The sequence below is a fragment of the Pseudorca crassidens genome, chromosome 8 (genome assembly GCF_039906515.1).
Source record: "Pseudorca crassidens isolate mPseCra1 chromosome 8, mPseCra1.hap1, whole genome shotgun sequence".
Lineage (NCBI taxonomy): Eukaryota > Metazoa > Chordata > Mammalia > Artiodactyla > Delphinidae > Pseudorca > Pseudorca crassidens.
In genome coordinates this window covers 106,969,494-106,988,810 of record NC_090303.1, presented here as the reverse complement: position 1 = coordinate 106,988,810, position 19,317 = coordinate 106,969,494, and the positions used below count along the sequence as shown (strand labels likewise).

General features: G+C 45.4%; 1 protein-coding gene across 1 annotated transcript in view; it reads left to right on the top strand.

The window, feature by feature from the left end:
* The first annotated feature begins 14,880 nt into the window (after positions 1–14,880).
* VIPR2 (vasoactive intestinal peptide receptor 2) overlaps positions 14,881–19,317 on the top strand; it is a 67,938-nt gene continuing 63,501 nt past the window's right edge. Inside the window, exons 1-2 of the mRNA XM_067747615.1 lie at positions 14,881–15,077; positions 17,431–17,530. Of these exons, the coding sequence (XP_067603716.1) occupies positions 15,015–15,077; positions 17,431–17,530 (163 nt within the window). The 5' untranslated portion in view covers positions 14,881–15,014. The remainder of the gene's footprint in view (positions 15,078–17,430; positions 17,531–19,317) is intronic.

Below are 19,317 nucleotides of genomic sequence, written 5' to 3'. Positions count from 1 at the left end.
CCAAGGACTGTGGGGCAATTACAGAATGTGTAACACGCACATGACGGGAAGAGCAGAAGAGGAAGAAGAGGAAAGAGAGAAATGAACAGGAAATATTTGAAGCAGTTAGGACTGAGAATTTTTCAAAACTAATGATGGACACCAAAGATCCAGGAAGCTCGAGAACAGCAAGCAGAGTGTGTACCAAGAACGTCTGCACACAGACTTATCACATTCGATTGCAGAAAGTCAGAGACAAAGAAAAAATCTTGAAAGAAGCCACAGGCAAAAACTCTCTTACATACAGAGCAGCAAAGACAAGAATTATACCTGACACATCTTCAGAAACCATGCAAGGGAAAAAGCTTCATTGTGGACTCAAATCAAGATGGCAGAGTAGGAGGACACGGAACCCGCCTCCCCCCACAAACACACCAAAAATGCATCTGTGTGTGGAACAATTCTCCGTGAAAACTAACTGGAAACCGTACAACCAAGGCTGCAAGAAAGATCCTCATGGAATCAGGTAGGGAGGGAAGAGAAGCGATCAGGCCAGGACCTAGGCCCCTAGAGAGGCTCAGAGGGAAGGGCAATCACTCAGGCAGAGACCCTCCCTGGGACATGAGCGGATCAAGCCACGTATTGAGCACCTCAGTCCTGGGGTCCGACTAAGGAAACACAGCCCCCTTGGCTGGTTGGAAGACCAGTGGGACAAACGGGAGGGCTGTGGGAAGCCTGGACTCTTGTGAGGAGCTTGTGGGGGGGGGGGGGGACATATGAGTGCTGGCTCCTGAAGCTGGGGCCGGGGGGTGGGCAGAGAGGGTGGGTTGAAACAGTGGCTAGCTGACTGCCCAGGCGCGTGCCCCAGCCCGAGCCCAGCAAACACTCCAGCACCGCTTGCCTCACGTGGCAGTTCCACACAGCAAGGGCCGCCGTGACCAAGGAAGAAGCCTGGCTGAAAGATGCAGAGGAAACCCTATGTAGCGTCTGGGCAGGAAGGGCACAGCCATTGCTGTGTTGGCACAGGCAGTGACCAGAAGCAGACCAGATTGGTGGGCAGACCGCCACAGCCCATGCCCAGACTCTCGCGGAAAACCCACAGCAGACCCTCTTGCTCCAGCACTGCCCCCCCTGGGCTCCCCTCTGGTGCCAGTGCCGGGAGGGGGAAGAGCATACGTTTAAAGGAAACTGAGCCAGCTCAGACCTGAACCTCAGGGCTCCTATGCCAGCAACCTGGAAGCTGACCCTAGCCCTGACAGAGTGGCGAAGCCCCTGAGCAGAGGGAGAACGCTGCCTCACAGCTGGCCCCAGCCCTAGCCCCTCCTCTCCAGCCCCCCCTCCTACCAAGGGGAGGCTGCCAGCACTCCCTGAGGGAAGACATGACGTGTTCACATCAAATCCAGCTCTCCCACCGAAGCCACTGGGCACACGCAGACTCTGTAGGGATGCTCCCACATAAGGACACCCTTCAAGACTGCCAGAGGAAACTGTTTCACCTAATTTCATAGAGAGAGAAAGATAAGCAAAATGAGAAGAGAGAGGAATTTGCCTCAACTGAAAGGACAAGAAGAAAACTCTGAAGAACAACAAATGAAACAGAAATAAACAATTTACTAGATAAAGAATTCAAAGCATTAGTAAGAAGAATGTTAATTGAGTTAGGGAAAAGACTAGATAAACACAGTGAGAATTTTAACAGGAACTAGAAAATATTGGGTTGGCCAAAATGTTTGTTCGAGCTTTTCCATAAGATGTTAAAACCCAAACGAACTTTTTAGCTAACACAATATTAAAAAGAACCAATCAGAAGTGAGGAATACAATAACTGAAATGAAAAACACACTAGAAGGAATGAACAGCAGATTGGGTGATACAAGACCATATAAGTGATCTGGAAGCGAGAATAATGAAAATCCCACAATCAGAACAGCAGAAAGAAAAACAAGTTTTAAAAAATTAAGAGTTTAAGGGATCATTGGGATAGTATCAAGCATACCAAAGTTCACATTATAGGGGTCCCAGAAGGAGAAGAAAGAAGGAGGTCAAAAATTTATCTAGTGAAATTATGGCTGGAAGCTTCCCAAGCTGGAAGGAGGAAACAAATATCCAGGTACAGGAAGCACAGAGGGTCCCAAACAAGATGAACCAAAACAGACCCACACCAAGACATATCATAATTAAAATGGCAAAAGTTAAAGAGAGAATTCTAAAGGCAGCAAGAGAAAAACGAAGAGATATAAAAGGGAACCCCCATAAGGCTATCAGCTGATTTTTCTGCAGAAACTTTGCAGGCCAGAAACTTTGCAGGCATGATATACTTAAAGTGCTGAAAGGGAAAAATCTGCAACGTAGGATACTCTACCCAGCACGATTATCATTTAGAAAGGAAGGAGAGATAAAGAACTTTTCAGACAATAAAAAATCTAAAAGATTTCATCAATACCAAATCTATCCTGAGAGAAATGTTCAAGAGTCTTCTCTACGTGGAAAAGAAAAGGCTATAGGAAGAAGTGTCTACAGGAAAGGAAAAATCCCACCAGTAAAGGCAAGTATATAGTAAAGGCTGAGAATCAACCACTTAAATAAGTTAGTATGAAGATCAAAAGACAAAAAAATGTAAAATCAAGAATAACTACAGGGACTTCCCTGGTGGTCCAGTGGCTAAGGCTCCATGCTCCCAATGCAGGGGGCCTAGGTTCGACCCCGGTCAGGGAACTAGATCCCACATGCATGCCGCAACTAAAAGTTCACATGCCGCAACTAAGAGTTCACATGCTGCAACAAAATCCTGCACGCAGCAATGAAGATACCACATGCCACAACTAAGACCCGATGCAGCCAAATAAATTTAAAAAAAAAATAGTGACTATAAACTGTAAAGGGATAAACATGAAGATGTATAAAATGACATCAAAAACACAAAGTGTGGGGGAAGGGAGTAAAATATATAGAACTTTCAGAATGTGTTTGAACTTAAAGGATGACCTGTTTAAAACAAATAGTTATAGGTCAGGATATATGAACTCCATGGTAACCACAAATCAAAAACCTATAATAGATACACAAAAACAAGAGAGAAAGGAACACAAGCATACCACTTCACCACCAAACCACAAGAATAAAAACAAAAAAAGAAGAAAAGAAAAGGGAAAAACAAAAACAACTAACAAAATGGTAATAAGCATATACCTAGAAATAATTACTTTAAAGGTTGTCAACTTAAAAAAAATGCACAACGTGAGAGGCGGGAGTTAAGTATTATTTGGGGCAAAATGAGGACTGCAGCCCAGAAGACAGCATCCCAGATAGCTCTGAGAAACCGCTCCAAAGAGGCAGGGGGAAGGTCAGTATATACGTGATTTTGGTGAAGGGGGAATACATGCAATCAAGCACATATTTTTTACAGAAGATTTCTGTTAGTCTCGTGCAGGTTACTGCTAGTCACGAGGACCAGGCATCACCATGAAGGATTTTAGTGCTTTTCTAGATATGAGGAGATACAAGAACTGGGCTCATAAAATTGGCTCCTGAAAATATCTAACTATCTGAAGACCTGTTCTGCCAGTTTTTCCCAAGCACAGAGGGCCTCATTTCAGCTTTCCACGCTGAACTCCTTTCAGGGGGTGTTGAAAGTCAGCAGCTGCAGCAGCACACGATTTAATCCTTGTAGATGAAGGTGGCAAATGCCAATGGAAAATGCCAGTTTGTAGTTGACAATGTCAATGGACTAAATGCACAAATCAAAAGAGATAGGGTGGCTGATTGGATAATTATTAGAGAAATGCAAGTCAAAACTAAAATGAGGTACCACCTCACACCAGTCAGAATGGCCATCATCAAAAAGTCTACAAGTAATAAATGCTGGAGAGGGTGTGGAGAAAAGGGAACCCTCCTACACTGCTGGTGGGAATGTAAACTGGTGCAGCCATTATGGGGAACAGTATGGAGGTCCCTTAAAAAACTAAAAATAGAACTATTGTATGATCCAGCAATTCTCCTCCTGGGCATATATCCAAAGAAAATGAAAACACTAATTCGAAAAGATACAAGCAACCCAATCTTCATAGTAGCATTATTTACAATAGCCAAGATATGAAAGCAACCTAAGTGCCCATCAACAGATGAATGGATAAAGAAGATGTGGTATATATATGCAATGGACTATTACTCAGTTATAAAAAACAAATGAAATTCTGCCATTTATAACAACGTTGATGGACCTGGAGGGTGTTATGCCTAGTGAAATCTGTCAGACAGAGAAAGACAAATATCATCTAATATCACTTATATGTGGAACCTAAAAAAGTAAAGCAAATGAATAAAAAAAAAAAAAAACAGAAACAGACTCACAGAGATAGAGAACAAACTAGTGGTTACCAGTGGGGAAAGGGAAGTGGGGAGGGGCAAATAGGGGATTAGGAGACACAAACTACTAGGCATAAATTATGATAAGCAACAAAGATATATTGTACAGCACAGGGAAATATAGCAATTATTTTGTAATAACTTTAAATGAAGTATAATTTATAAAAATATTGAATCACTGTATTGTACACCTGAAACTAATATGATATTTTAACTATACTTCAATTACAAGAAGAAACCATGCAAGCAAAAAGAAAGTAGAGGGAAATATTTAAAGTTTTGAAAGAAAAAAAAACCCCATCAATCTAGAATTCTGTTTCCAGCAAATTAACTTTCAAAAGTAAAGGAGAAATAAAGACTTTCTCAGACAAGCAAAATTGAGGGAGTTGGTTGGAAACAGTCCTGCCTTGCAAGAAATGTTAAAATAAATTCTTCAGAAAAAAGACAAATTATAGGTTAGAAATCTGAATCTCCATAAAGAAAAGAATAGTGTTAAAGAAGGAACAACTGAAGGTTAAATAAAATCTTTTAGTTATTTTTATTTCTAATTGATCTAACAGGTAACAATTTGCTCAAAATAGTAAAAGAAACAGTGTATTTTGTTATAGCTGATGGATGAGTAAATGGAATGACGAATTATAAAGGACAGAAGGATTTATGTGGGATACTTCATTATAAGGTACTTGTGTTATTTTTGGTTTATTGTTGGGTTTTTTTATATATATATAACTTTGTGAGATAAAACTTACTCAGAAGGACACTTCTATACTTTAACAGTTTCCCCCAAAAGACTTGTTAAAATTTCAAAGTGTTAGAACCAGACTGGGGCTTGAGAGGTTGTCTTGGCCAACTTTCTTATTCTACAGATGGAGACTCCCAGGCCTGAGAGAGAAGGGCCACACAGTAATGCCAGTCCCCATCTGGGATGCAAACGCAAAGCTCTTGACTTCAGTGAGTTTTCTTTCCCTGTGTTTTGACCGTCTTGTGGTTACACCTATGCAGGGACGTGTCCTCTTTCATAATATAGCATTATTTGAAAGTGGACTTGAATAGTTGAAAATGTGCATTATATACTCAGGGCTATCACTAAAAAGTAGTTTTAAAAATGTATAATTGACATGCTAAGAGAGGATAAAATGAAACCACATAAAATGCTAAAATAAAACCAGAGAAGAAGAGCGTGGAAGACCAAAAAACAAAAACACCCAAAAAAGGCAAGGAATAAACTAACAAAAATGGTAGATTAATCCAACTATATCAATAACCACTTTAAATATCAATGATCTTAATATACACCAATTAGAAGGCAGAGATTGTCAGAGTTGATTAAAAAACAAGGCCCAACTATAGGTTGTGTACAAGAAACTCCCTGATGGCACAATGCTTAAGAATCCGCCTGCCAATGATGGGTTCAAGCTCTCGTCCGGGTAGACCCCCCAGGTAGACCTCAGAGCAGCTAAGCCCGTGCGCCACAACTACTGAGCCTGCGCTGTAGAGTCCGTGAGCCACAACGACTGAAGCCCGCGCGCCTAGATCCCGTGCTTCGCAACAAGAGAAGCCACTGCAGTGAGAAGCCTGCGCACCGCAACAAAGAGCAGCCCCTGCTTGCCGCAACCAGAGAAAGCCCACGTGCAGCAATGAAGACCCAACACAGCCAAAAATAAATAAATAAATAAATTTAAAATAAATAAATACATAAAGACACAGCTAGATTAAAAGGAAAAGAAAGGAGAAAGATACATCTTGCTAACACTAATCAAAAGAAAGTTTGAGTAGTTATTTTAATTTCAGACAAAGCAGACTTCAGAGCATGGAAAATTATCAAGAATAAAGAGGGGCATCACATAATCATTAAAGGGTAAATTCTGAAAGAATATATAACAATCCTGAATGTGTATGTGCATAGCAACAAACCACCAAAATACATCAGGCAAAAACTGATAGAACTGCAAGGCGAAGTAGCTGAATCTGCTATTTCTGTTGGACTTCAATACTCCTCAGTGAGTGGTTGGCAGATCAAGCAGGCAGGTAATCGGTAGAGACATAGTTGAACTGAACAACACCATCCATCAACTGGATCTAATTGACATTTATAGAATATGCCATTCAACAACAGCAGAATACACATTCTTCTCCAGGTTACCTGGAACATTCACCAAGATAGATCACATTCTGGGCCATAAAACACACTTTAACAAATTTAAAATCATAGAAATCATACAATGTGTGCTCTCAGACCACAGTGAAATTAAACTAGAAATCAGTAACAAAAAGATAGTTGGAAAACCCCCAAATCTGGGGAGATTAAACAACATACTTCTAAATAACATGTGGATCTAACAGAAGTTTTGTGAGAAATTTAAAAATATTTTGACCTAAATGAACATAAAATCCAACTAATGAAGTTTTCAAGATACAGAGAAAACAGTGCTTAGAGGGAAATTTACAGCATTGAATGCATACATTAGAAAAGAAGAAAGCTCTAAAACCGGTCATCTAAGCCTGCACTTTAGGAAACTGGAAAAAGAAGTGCAAATTAAACCCAAAATAAGCACAAGAAAATAAATATAAAATTTAGAGCAAAAATCAAAGAAATGGAATACAGGAAATTGATAGAAAAAAAATCAATGAAACCCCAATGCTTTTTTTTGCAAAGATCAATAAAATTGATAAACTTCTAGGCAAGTTAACTCTGTGAGTTAACTAAGGAGAGAAGACACAAATTACTAATATCAGAAATGAAAGAGGGGCTATCATTATTGATTCCATGGACATTAAAAGGGTAACAAATATTATGAACAACTCTGTGCCCACAAGTTTGATAACTTAGATGAGATTAACCAGTTTCTTGAAAGACACAGTCTACCAAAACTCATATAAAGAGAAATGGATAGGGCTTCCCTGGTGGCACAGCGGTTGAGAGTTCGCCTGCCGATGCAGGAGACACGGGTTCGTGCCCCGGTCCGGGAAGATCCCACATGCCGCGGAGCGGCTGGGCCCGTGAGCCATGGCCGCTGAGCCTGCGCGTCCGGAGCCTGTGCTCCGCAACGGGAGAGGCCACAGCAGTGAGAGGCCCGCGTGCCGCAAAAAAAAAAAAAAAAAAAAAAAAAAAAGAGAGAGAAATGGATAATCTGAATAGGTCTATAACTATTAAAGAAATTGAATCAATAATTAATACCCTTCCAATACAAAAGCACCAGGTCCAAATGGATTGATTGGTAAATTCTACCTATCATTTAAGGAAGACGGTATACAAATATTCTACAATCTCTTCCAGAAAATAGAAGTAGAGGAAATATTGCTAACTCATTCTATGAGGCCATCATTACCCTAATAACAAAACTAGACAAAGACATCGTAAGTAAAGAGAGTTACAGACTAATATCGCTCATGAACACAAATGCAAAAATATGCAACAAAATATTAGCAAATCAAATTCAACAGTGTATAAAAAGAATTATGCACCACAAACAAATGAGATTTATTCCAGGTGTGCAAAGCTGGTTCAACATTTGAAAAGCAATTAATATAACCTTTCACATCAACAGGCCAAAGTAGAAAAATTATATTCTCACATAAAGTAGATGCCGAAAAAGCATTTAACAAACCCAACTCCCATTCATGATGAAAACTCTTAACAAAGTAGGAATTGAGGAGATCTTCCTCAATTTAATAAAGAATATCTAGGAAAAAAATAAAAACCTACAGCTAATATTATACTTAATGGTCAGAAACTAGGTGCTTTCTTGCTAAGATCCGAAAAAAGGTAAGGATGTCCCCTCTCACCACTCTTATTTAATATCATACTGGAAGTCCTAGCTAATGCAACAAGATAAGAAAAGGTATACAGATTAGGAATGAGGAAATAAAACTGTCTTTTTCACAAGTGACATCATTGTCTATGTAGAAATCCCAAAGAACCAACAAGAAGAAAAGATCACTTGACACCAATAAGTGATTACAGCAAAGTTACAGGAAAGAAGCTTAGTATATAGAAGTCAATTGCTTTCTTATATACCAGTAACAAACAATTGAGACTTGAAATTAAAAACACAAAATACCAGTAACATTAGCACAAAAAATCTTGAACTACTTAGATATAAATCTGTAAATCAAACAAAATATGTACAAGACTATATATAAGGAAAACTACTGAATTCGGATGAATGAAACCAAAGGAGAACTAAATATCAACAAATGGAGTGATATCCTATGTCCCTGGGTAGAAAGACTCAATATTGTCAAAATGTCAGTTCTTCCCCACTTGATCTGTAGATTCACCGCAATCCCAATTTAAATCCCAGCAAATTATTTTGTGGATATGGACAAACCGATTCTAACATGTATATGGAGAAGCAAAAGACCCAGAATAGCCAACACAATACTGAAAGAGAAGAACCAAATCAGAGGACTAATGCCACCAGACTTCACAACTTACGATAAAGCTACAGTAATCAAGACCAGATGATATTGACAAATAATTATCAAATAGATCAGTGGAACAGAATAGAGAACCCAGAAATAGACCCTCACAAACACAGTCAGCTGATCTTTGACAGAGGAGCAAAAGCAATTCATGTTGGTCTTTTCAGCAAATGTTGCTGAAACAACTGGACATCCACGTGCAAAAAAGTGATTCTGGACACAAATCTTATACCTTTCACAAAAATTAACTCAAAATGGATCATAGACCTGAATGTACAATGCAAAACTATAAACTCCTAGGAGATAACATAGGAGAAAATCTTGGTGACCTTGGGTTTGGTGATGACTTTTTAGATGTAACACCAAAAGCACAATTCAGGAAAGAAAAAATTGGTAAGTGGAACTTTCTTAAAATTAAAAACTTCTGCTCTGAGAAAGACACTGTTAAGAAAATGAGAAGATAAGCCACAGACTAGAAGACAATATTTGCAAACCACTTATCTGATAAAAGACTAGAATCCAAAACGTACAAAAAATTCTTAAAACTCAGCAATAAGAAAACAAATGACACAATTTTTAGAAATCAATAAAAGATCTGAATAAACATTTCACCAAATTAGATAGACAGATAGTAAATAAGCATATGAAAAAATGTTCCACCTCATATGTCATCAGGGAAATGCAAATTAAAAGAATGAGACACCACTATACAAACATTAGAATGTCCAAAATCCAGAGCACTGACAACACCAACTGCGGGCGAGGATGTGGGGCAGCCGGAACTCTCATCCACTGCTGGTGGGAACGCAAAGCGGTGCAGCCACTTTTGAAGAGTTTGGCAGGTCCTTACAAAACTAAACGTACTCTTTGGGGCTTCCCTGGTGGCGCAGTGGTTGAGAGTCCGCCTGCCGATGCAGGGGACACGGGTTCGCGCCCCGGTCCGCGAAGATCCCACATGCCGCGGAGCGGCTGGGCCCGTGAGCCATGGCCGCTGAGCCTGCGCGTCCGGAGCCTGTGCTCCGCTACGTGAGAGGCCCGCGTACCGAAAAAAAACCAACTAAGCGTACTCTTACCATACGATCCAGCGGTTACCCCCCTAGGTTTTACCCACCCAAATGAATTGAAAACTTTTGTCCACGTAAAAACACGGTCACAAATGTTTTTAGCAGCTTTATCTTTTTTTTTTTTTTTTTTTTGCAGTATAGTTAATCTACAATGTTGTGTTTGTTTCTGGTGTACAGCACAGTGATTCAGTTATACATACATATGTATATTCTTTTTCATATTCTTTTCCATTATACTGATAGTTTATTACACGATATTTACTATAGTTCCCTGTGCTGTACTGTAGGACTTTGCTGTTTATCTTAGCAGCTTTATTCACAATTGGAAGAAACCCAGACGTCCTTCAGTAGGGGAGTGGATAAATAGACTGTGGTCCATCCAGATACTAGAATATTATTCAGTGCTAAAAATAAATGAGCTGTGAAGCCTCCAAAAGACATGGAGAAAACTTAATTGTATTTTATTAAGTGTAAGTAGCCAATGTGAAAAGGCGACACGCTGAGTCCAGCTTCATGCCATTGTGGAAAAGGCAAACATGGCGACGGTAACCACAGACTTTAGTTAATAATAACATTGGCTCATCAGTTTTAACAACGTGCCATGGTAGAGCAAGATGTTAATAAAGGGAAAATGTGTGTGGAAGGGTGAGGGATATGGGAACTCGGTACTTCCCACTCAGTTTTACTGTGAACATGTAATGCTCTAAAAAATAAAGTCTGTTTACAAAACCACAACTTGCCAGATGCGTCTCATACACCACGACCTTGCTTCCTTTCCTCTTGGGAACCCCTGAGGACAGGTCTCTCTCCAGATGTCTCTGAAGTCCCCCGGGCCGCGGGCCTGAGAGTTAATGTAACAGACGTCGGGACAGCTCAGCCAGTTACGTCAGTGTTCAAGCCCAAAGGCCAACACAGTTATGATCAAGTCCCCCACATCCAAGTTGAGGGGCTAGACCGTCAACAGCGTATTGCCAGGGGCGTGAGCCCGAGGGTCTGTGAGCTCCATTCGGGACCCACCTCCAGGCTGGTCAGAGAAGGCTCTGGCAGGGGGGATTCTCGGCAGCAAGTGTCCACTGGGCTCACCATCTCCCTTCTCCGTAAAGGTGCTGGGCGTACTTTCCCGCCCTCAAACCAAGTGGAGGGGCCTCAAGATCCATTTGGGGAGCTCGGCCTGAGTCCTCTGCGGGCGGAAGGGATGGCTCTGACTCTGGCCTGGGAGTCAGAAGGAGAGGCCACAGCTGGCGGGCTGCCCAGCTGCCGCAGCCCGCTTCTTGTTTGGCAAAGCAAAGGATATGCTTTTCTTCTCATTAGCCAGATGCCGGCACCGGGGACCATCTGAAAGTCTTCTCCTGAGAGGACTGTCTGGGGAGGGAGGCTGATCCCGACGGAAGGGAAACCTCTGGGGGCAGCAGGCATCCTAAGAGGCGTCCTCCCTCTGCATTGAGGGGCTGCAGGACTCTGGGTCAGGAGAGGCCTGAGGAACTCACAAAAGCAGCCCCAGCTGTACCAGTAAGTAGGGCGTTCTGACGCCTCCCACCCTCCCTTTGACCCTGGAGGACGCCCAGCCTGCGGCAGTGGAGGGGGCAGAGGAGAGATGCCCCACCTCACGCTCACACCGCTGTCCACAGCTCCTAACCGCAGTTTCAGGGCCTGCGGCAGGACTGGGTTGTGGCGAGAGACCTTTCACCTTTAAGGAAGTCAAGAGCTTTGCCATCCCTAGTACTGGGCTTTTTCATGTCTGGAAGAAAGACTGTCACTAGAAAAGGGCCCAGGACCACTGGGATCTTGCAGGGATGCAGCTGTAAGGGAGCTTTGCCCTAATGAATCCGTCTCACTGGACAGGTCGGTTAGAGTTGAAAACAGAAGGGGCTGGAAACCACACAGGGCAGATGAGCAGGTCAAGCGGGTTGCTGACCTGTCCTGAGGCCAGAGCCCAGGCTTAGCCTGTGAGTGCCGAGGTGGGCACAGAGCAGCAGTGGGCCAAGAGGGGCCCATCCCCAAGGCAGCACTTCACATCTGTACACTTTAAAAAATGTTTGTGAAGCCTTTCCATGGCTGGTATTTGATTTTATCTTCATAATCATCTTGAGAAGGAGGCCAAGCACGTATTAGGAATTCTGCTCCATGGCCTGGGGATCTAATTCAGTCTATGTGACAAGCACACGTGGGACACCAGCTCAGTGCCACACTGTAGTGCGAGTGCTGGGGCCACCGAGGGGCCAGGATGCCCTGTGCCTATAGGACCCAGGACACAGCCAAAGAAGACACGCTCTAAGTTTTCTTCCAGGAACCCACGAGGCACAAGGCCAGAGTCCAAGCTCAGAAGAGTGCTCCCCCGACCGCCTGCACATCCCCCCAATCACAGCTGTGAGTGGGCAAAGGACTTAAAGCTCCAACTCCCCTGTCTTTTTTAGGGGGAGGAAGAAGTAAATTTTTCATTGAAGTCTGGTCTCCCAGCTTTCAAAAGACACGAAAAGAGGGACACAGGCAAATGCTGTGTTTCTTCATAGGTACAAGTTAAAGATGTACCTGGGGGCTGTGGGCATGTCCCCTCCCTCCAAGCTGACGTGGTCCCAGAATTACTCATCCAGACAGAGCAGAGGGACCAGGCAAACCTCAGAGAGTCATGTGAGGCTTCCGTCCTCTTTTGGACAAAGTATAAAGTACCAGCAAGGCATTTATTTCTGAAGCGATTTCACTCTCCTGATCACGAAGGCCCAAGGCTTCTCTCACTGAATCCATAGGTTTCCAGGCTTCTGACATGTGGGGTCAGCTTCCACCATCAGAGATTTGGTTCTCTCCCCTCAAAGCTCAGCCTGGAAACCCGGGGAAGCCGCAGGTATGGGAGCAGAGAGGGGCGAGGGTGTCCAGGCAGGAGGGTGAGGAGGGCAACTGACAAGTGCCTCACAGGGTCCGCCCCACCTGGGGCCTCAGAACACAGGCAGGCAGGTGCTGGTGTCCAGGGCCGCGTGGTCCAGGTCAGAAGAGGCCGCAGGAGCAGGAGACAGAAGTGGGGTCCTTGGGACCAGAGAGGGGGCAGGGACCCACGCTTCCGCAGGCATCAGCACAGCACAGCCAGGGGGCTGCCACACCTTAGGGGGCCAGTGACAGAGGTCCAGAGACAAGACCACCAGTCCCACCACATCAGGCACCCACAGAGGAGCCCTTCTCCCAGAAGCCCTGGGTACAAACAGACCACACTCCCTGCAAGGGGAAGTGGAAAAATTCTTGGAAGAATGGCCATTTACCCAAAAGAAACAGAGTAACCTTTAATTGACAAATATAAGTACCACCCATCCTAACATCCATTCCGAACAAGGAAAGAACAGTCAGACTATAAAGAACCTTGTGCTGTGCATTCTCAGCGTTTAAAAGTTTCTACTCTCATATAATCCAGATTTTGCTCTCCACTGAGTGAAGATTGTCTTTCAGGGCCCCAGGCCGCCGGAGTTGACCATCTTTCTTACTCTGATGCGCCCAGCACAATCCTTGTCCCTTGGGCTTCTGTCCAGGTGCTCCATCTGATTGAGATGCTGTCTCCCTCCATTCTGATCTCTCACTCTTAACCATTTTTCAGTCCCATTTAGACATTCACTCCACCAAGCTCCTCCCAGGAAAAATGGACTTCTCCTCCCCTCCCCTCCCCTTCCTCCTCCCCTCCCCTCCCCTTCCTCCTCCCCCTCCCCCTCCCCTCCCCTCCCCCTCCTCCCCTCCCCCTTCCCCTCTCCTCTCCCTTCCCCTCCTCCTCCTCTCCCTCCTCCTCCTCCCCCTTCACCCCTCCTCCTCCCTACCCCCTTCCCTCCTCCCCACCCATTTGCCTGTATCTCGTTCTTACCACACTTTTTCTCGCAATGACACACCCCCATCTGCTGGACTAGAGCACAGTATTTACACACACATAAAGAATCTAGATTCTCACTGCAACCTGACCCTCGAGGCGAGGAGCAGGTATCGCCACTCTCATTTACACAGGCACTTGGCTCAAAGTTCATTGCTTGTCCAGCTTCAAATAGTGAGTAAAAGAAATATTTGTCAAATTGGATCCAGAGTCAATAAGCTTCCAGATCCCGAGCTGCATACCCAGAGTCCAGATCTCAGCCCGAGTCCAAATCCTGTCTCTGCTACTGTTCCCCACCAGACAGAAAGACAGATGATAGGTGATAGATAGAGGATTAATGGCTGATGGATAGAGAGATGACAGACAGACGAAGTTATTGATGGATCTATTGGGGCATGAGTGTGGTCAGAGAGAATACAAATGACAAAGCCAGTGAGGTAAAACTTTAATAGCTGGATCTAAATAAAGGGTGAAAAGATGTCCTTTGTCCTAGTCTTACTTTTCTGTTAGTTTGAAATTATTTTCAAATAAAAAGTTAAAACCACAACAAAATTTCCTGTTTTATTTTTCATTTCCAGCGCTTCTCCTTGTGCTGGATAACTACTGGCTTTTACGCCACACTATCCTTCCGGAGGTTCCGAGGCAGGTGTGGGATGAGGCCGGGTCCAAGGCCCCTGCAGCCAGCGCCACCCATGGCCCACCTCTGCAGCAGGGGGAGACACGGGCAGGACTGAAGACCAGCCACCGCGCCAAGTCTGCCCCCACCAAGATGCACTCCACGCGTCTTTTTCTAGGTTTTCGGTTGCCCCAACCAACTCCAGTGGCTTCCAAGGCAGCCCACATGCTCTTCCTGCCACCTTCTTGGGGGTCTTTAGGTTGTTTAACAAGGACACAAGTAAGGGCCGGTCTCTGACCCCAAAGTGGGTCCCTCCCGAGTCGCTCTCCCGTCCACCTCTTCCTCCGAGTTGTGCTGGCCCAGCACGCCCACCTGTGCGCACCCCTCACCCGCTGCTGAACTGTCGGGGGGAGCGAGCCCAGCACGGGGCTTACAAGGGAGGGGCCAGGGGCGCGGGGAGGGGGATACCGACGGAGGGGGCGGTAAGGGAGCGGGGCGGGACGTGGGGCGGATACCCGGCGCCGGGACGGAAGGGAGCTCGGGGGCGGGGGGCGCGGGGAGCGCGGGGCGGGGACGGGGTACCGCGGGGGCGGAGCGGCAGCCTCGGGGCACAACCGGGGCAGGGGACTTGTCGGCAGCCGCCGGGCGCCGCGCAAGGACCTCGGGAGGCGGGAGCCGCGTCGCTGCGCACGGGCTGCCCGGCCCAGGTCCGTGCCGCGGAGCCGGGATGAGGGCGCCCGCGCTGCTGCCGCCCGCGCTGCTGACCTGCTGCGGCTGGCTGCTCGCCCCAGTGAGTGCGACCCCAGCCCCCGGCCGCCCTGCCCTGCGCGCCCCCGCGCCCGGCTGCGCTGCGCTCCCGAGTCCGGCCGCGGGCTGGGCTGGGTGCGCGGGGAGCGGGGCTGGTCTCGGGGTCCCCACCCGCCCGCCGGGCTCGCGGGAGGGAGCAGGGCCGCCGGGGACGCTCTGGACCGTCCCCGCCGAGCGCGAAGAAGCGAGCTCCCCGCCCGGCCGGGTTGGAGACGGGCTGGGAGGATGCGTTTGCTCTGTCCCCTCCACCGTCCCGGGTTCGCTGGGAATAAGATCCAGTTTCTTGCTCGACGCCCTTCCCAGCGGAGCGGGTCCGGCCGCGTCCTCCCGGAGGCTGTGGCCGGCGAGGACGGTTCGCGGGCCCAGGGACGCCCGAGTCGGGTGGTGGGTCGGGCTTGGTCACCTCCGCAGGCCTCACGTTTCCGAGGGAAATTGCAGTTAGCTTTGTCTTTAACTACTTCCCTTTCCGTCTCCTAGTACTGTTGCTGCGTTTTGTTTTGCTTCAGTGTGTGTCAGGGAGACGCTACAGATGCAGCTACAGAAAGTTGATTTTTTTAATCATTATTTAAGAGCACCGGAAGAAACGATATGCTGAATAGGAATTTGTTAAATGAGTGTATTTGTAGATTATTTAATTCTCAGCAATTCTTCCTTTTATTTGAAGACCCTTGAAAAAAACCCACAAAAACTGTGAACCCTATTTCTTGCTTCCCTCTCTGATAGACTGGAGTCAGTGTTGGCGTGTGTACACGTTCGCATTTTCTATCGCGGCCAGATCACTGTCTGTATTGACTCATATCCCCCTTAAGGTTGTGGAGCCAAGGATGGAGCTATTTAGAGAAAGTTGTCATTGCTGAGGATATTTTGGGTTCCAGGAGGGCATGAACCTAGCCCACCCCTCAGGGTTGCCAAACTCCCTTGTCTAGTGTGAAGGCAGACCAAGTCTTTCCTCCCTCAGAGGGATGCTGTGAGGATAAGAACCTCCCTACTAATTTTAGTGCTTTGAAAGAGCTAGTTAAAAGTACCAGGAATTATTACGGTTAATGCTGCTTTAACGTCTAGGATGTCCCCAAATAAGTCATTGCTGTGCATATTCCAAGAATGTCAGATATCATGGTGTCTTTTAATACCTTAACAGAAATCCATTTTTCTTTTTAAGGCAAAATAATTTCCCTAAATCTGAAATTTAAGCTGTTGACTTGTTCAGGTGTGAAAAATACAGCCTGAAACCAGGAGTTTGTACAGTGGTGGCTGCCCAGTGATGAGCCGGGGGTGGGGGGCGGTGAGGGGGACCCAAGCTTCAGGTCTTTTTAAAAATGAGGGTAAATGTGGCAGAAGTATTCAGCATTAAGTTTCTTCTCAATTTTGTTAGGAAATGTTATTCCTGGTTAGAATTCTGTTGACTTATTTCAATAGTAGGATAATTAAACATAGATGGCCATCATATACGCAAGAGTATGGTTTTCTTTAGTAAAAAGTTTGTTCTTACATGAGAGCAGGGGGGCACAGCTCCAGCCTACAGCGTATTTGTGGGCAGTGGGAGGTGGCCAAAAAAAAAAAAGAGAAAGTTGGACCTTTGTGAAAATAGAGACCAGAGAATATTATCTTCCAAGACTGAAACAGTATGTGGCTTTGTCTTTTGCGCACGTTGATGGACAATGTTGTTCACCGTTTGTGTCACATCTTTAGTTCCTGTGATGGAGCCTGACGGGAAGTCCCCCACGTCTTGCTCAGTGGAAACCTCAGTGCTGTGACTCTCACCCAGGCCTCTCCCTACTCACCCCTTATCTTTTTGAAAAGCTCCTTCACACCAAATTCTAAAGCTCAGTTTTGAATGTGACCTGCAGCCTCTAAAAATAAAGTTATCCTATTAGGGCTTTCCAGAGCCTGGCCTTAGATGAAGCACGCTGGCGTCTGGGGTTGTGTGCAGTCATTGAGAACGGGCTTAGGAGTAAACATGTATTTACTTTGATTAAATCAAGGGCTATGAAGTGGAGGACTCGAATATTGAAAGATTATTGGATTAAAGAGCTCTATTGCCACCAAATTAGTACTAACGACATAAAATGTATTACGTTAGTAAGTTTGTTTTCCTGCCCAGAAAAAAATTCTATCAGGTTTTATATTTGTTTACTAATTCCTTTACAAAGTAAATAGTGAAGCTTTTTTTCAAATAACCATATGCCAAAATATGAACGTGATTGCTTTTAAATGAGTGTTAGTTTGGAAGCAGTTTAGAACTGTGAAGTTTTGAGGGCTTTTATGTAGAAATTTTACTTGACTTCCCCATTCTAGTGGAATTTTCAGTTATTTCTGTTTCTTTTAACCTTGAGCAGGTGAACAGCATTCACCCGGAATGCCGGTTTCATCTGGAAATACAGGAGGAAGAAACAAGATGTGCAGAGATTTTAAGGGCCCAAACAGAAACATTCAAAGGTAAGGCAGGTCCCTGGCGAGTGGACTGTGCCCGGATGGTGTGCACGAGCCGACGTGCAAGTCGCTTGCACCTCACTCGGAGAACTGGCGTTTAAGGTCACCTGTGTGTTTTAAAAAAAGTCTGCTTCCACTGTCGTTTAATGAACTGCTGGCAAAACTCATAGCATTGTGAGTAGTGGGCAGCGGGGTGTGTTTGGGGCGGGGGGATCATTCACACAAACCTTTTAAAAGAAAGCCTCACCCTTAACAGTGATAGTTTCCGTGGTCTGAGATAGTAGCAGCAGTTACTGAAGTAATTTAATGGGCGTTGTTACACTTTGCAAAAGCAACTCCATTTTCCATGGAATGAGTATTCATGCGATTTCTTGCATTTAAAATTCTCAAGTTACATCACAGATGATTTTGATCCAGTTAAGAATGGTGGGAATTTATCAGAAATCAAACAGGAAAATGAGACTTTTGCTTTCCTGAAGGACAGACCGGTTATGAGTACAGTGAGCTTGCTGACTTTACTTCTCTACGTCCCAGAAGCAATGCCAGGACAACGTGCACTCACCCTGGGCACCATCTCGTATCTGTAAACTTTGAAGGCTCTGGGATAACATCCAGATCATAAACAATAGCAAAAACCTCTTGTCCTTCCGTTTTCTTTTTCTCTGTTCTGTGTCATCATTTGTTCTCCTCAAGAAAAAAAAAATTAAAATCAAAGTACAGCCATGTGTTCAAAGTCTGGTGTCCTGCGGAGGCCTCAGATGGGAGTCACAGACATGGGCGTGTTCAGACCTGTGCTGCCCAGTAGAAGCAGGGTGCAAGCCTCATGGGTGATCTTGAACTTTCTAGTAGCCACGTTAAAATAAGTGAAAAGAAACGTGATTTTAATTTTTAAAATATATTTTATTTATCCAAATATATCTGAATCATGATTATTTTAACTTGTAATCAATATAAAACATTGATGAGAAATTTTACTTTTTTTTTTTTTTTTTTTTTTTTTTTTTTGCGGTACGCGGGCCTCTCACTGTTGTGGCCTCTCCCGTCGCGGAGCACAGGCTTCGGACGCGCAGGCTCAGCGGCCATGGCTCACGGGCCCAGCCGCTCCGCGGCCTGTGGGATCTTCCCGGACCGGGGCGCGAACCCGTGTCCCCTGCCTCGGCAGGCGGACTCTCAGCCACTGCGCCCCCAGGGAAGCCCAAATTTTACTTTTTTGTACATTAAATCTTGGAAACTCAGTGTGCATTCTGCACTCACGGTGCATCACAATTCGGACCACACATTTCAGGTATTCATAGGTGACCAGCAGCTCTGGTGTGCCCCTTCCTGTGCCCCTGGAGCCTCCACGCCCTCGGCTGAAAAATGAAGACTCTGGCTGTAGGGTTCCTTCCAGCCTTCAAGACCTGTGATTCTGCAGTGTACACGAGATCCCGAGAGCCATGTCTTCCAAAAGGTCTGCTCGAACTCTGTCCAGAGGAAGGCAAGCAAGGTGGCTCAAACGTGGCCTGAGGATCTATGCTGTGCAAAGCCACGTGTGACCACTAGCCAGCTACTAGGATCCATGAGGCCAGGTCTTGCCAACCAGGGTCTCAGGACAAGACAGTTGTCATGGCCACTGAGGTCTGTTCCCTCAGAGAAATTTAAGAGACTTAGGGGAGCTAAATGCCGAGAGGAGACAGGCTGAAACCCTTGGGAGCACCTAGTCGGTGGCAGGGACCAGGTCCAGTGAGCACAGCACACTGTCCACGAGGCCTCCTGAATGGGGGTGGGGCACTGTCTGCCACATCCGCAGTGGG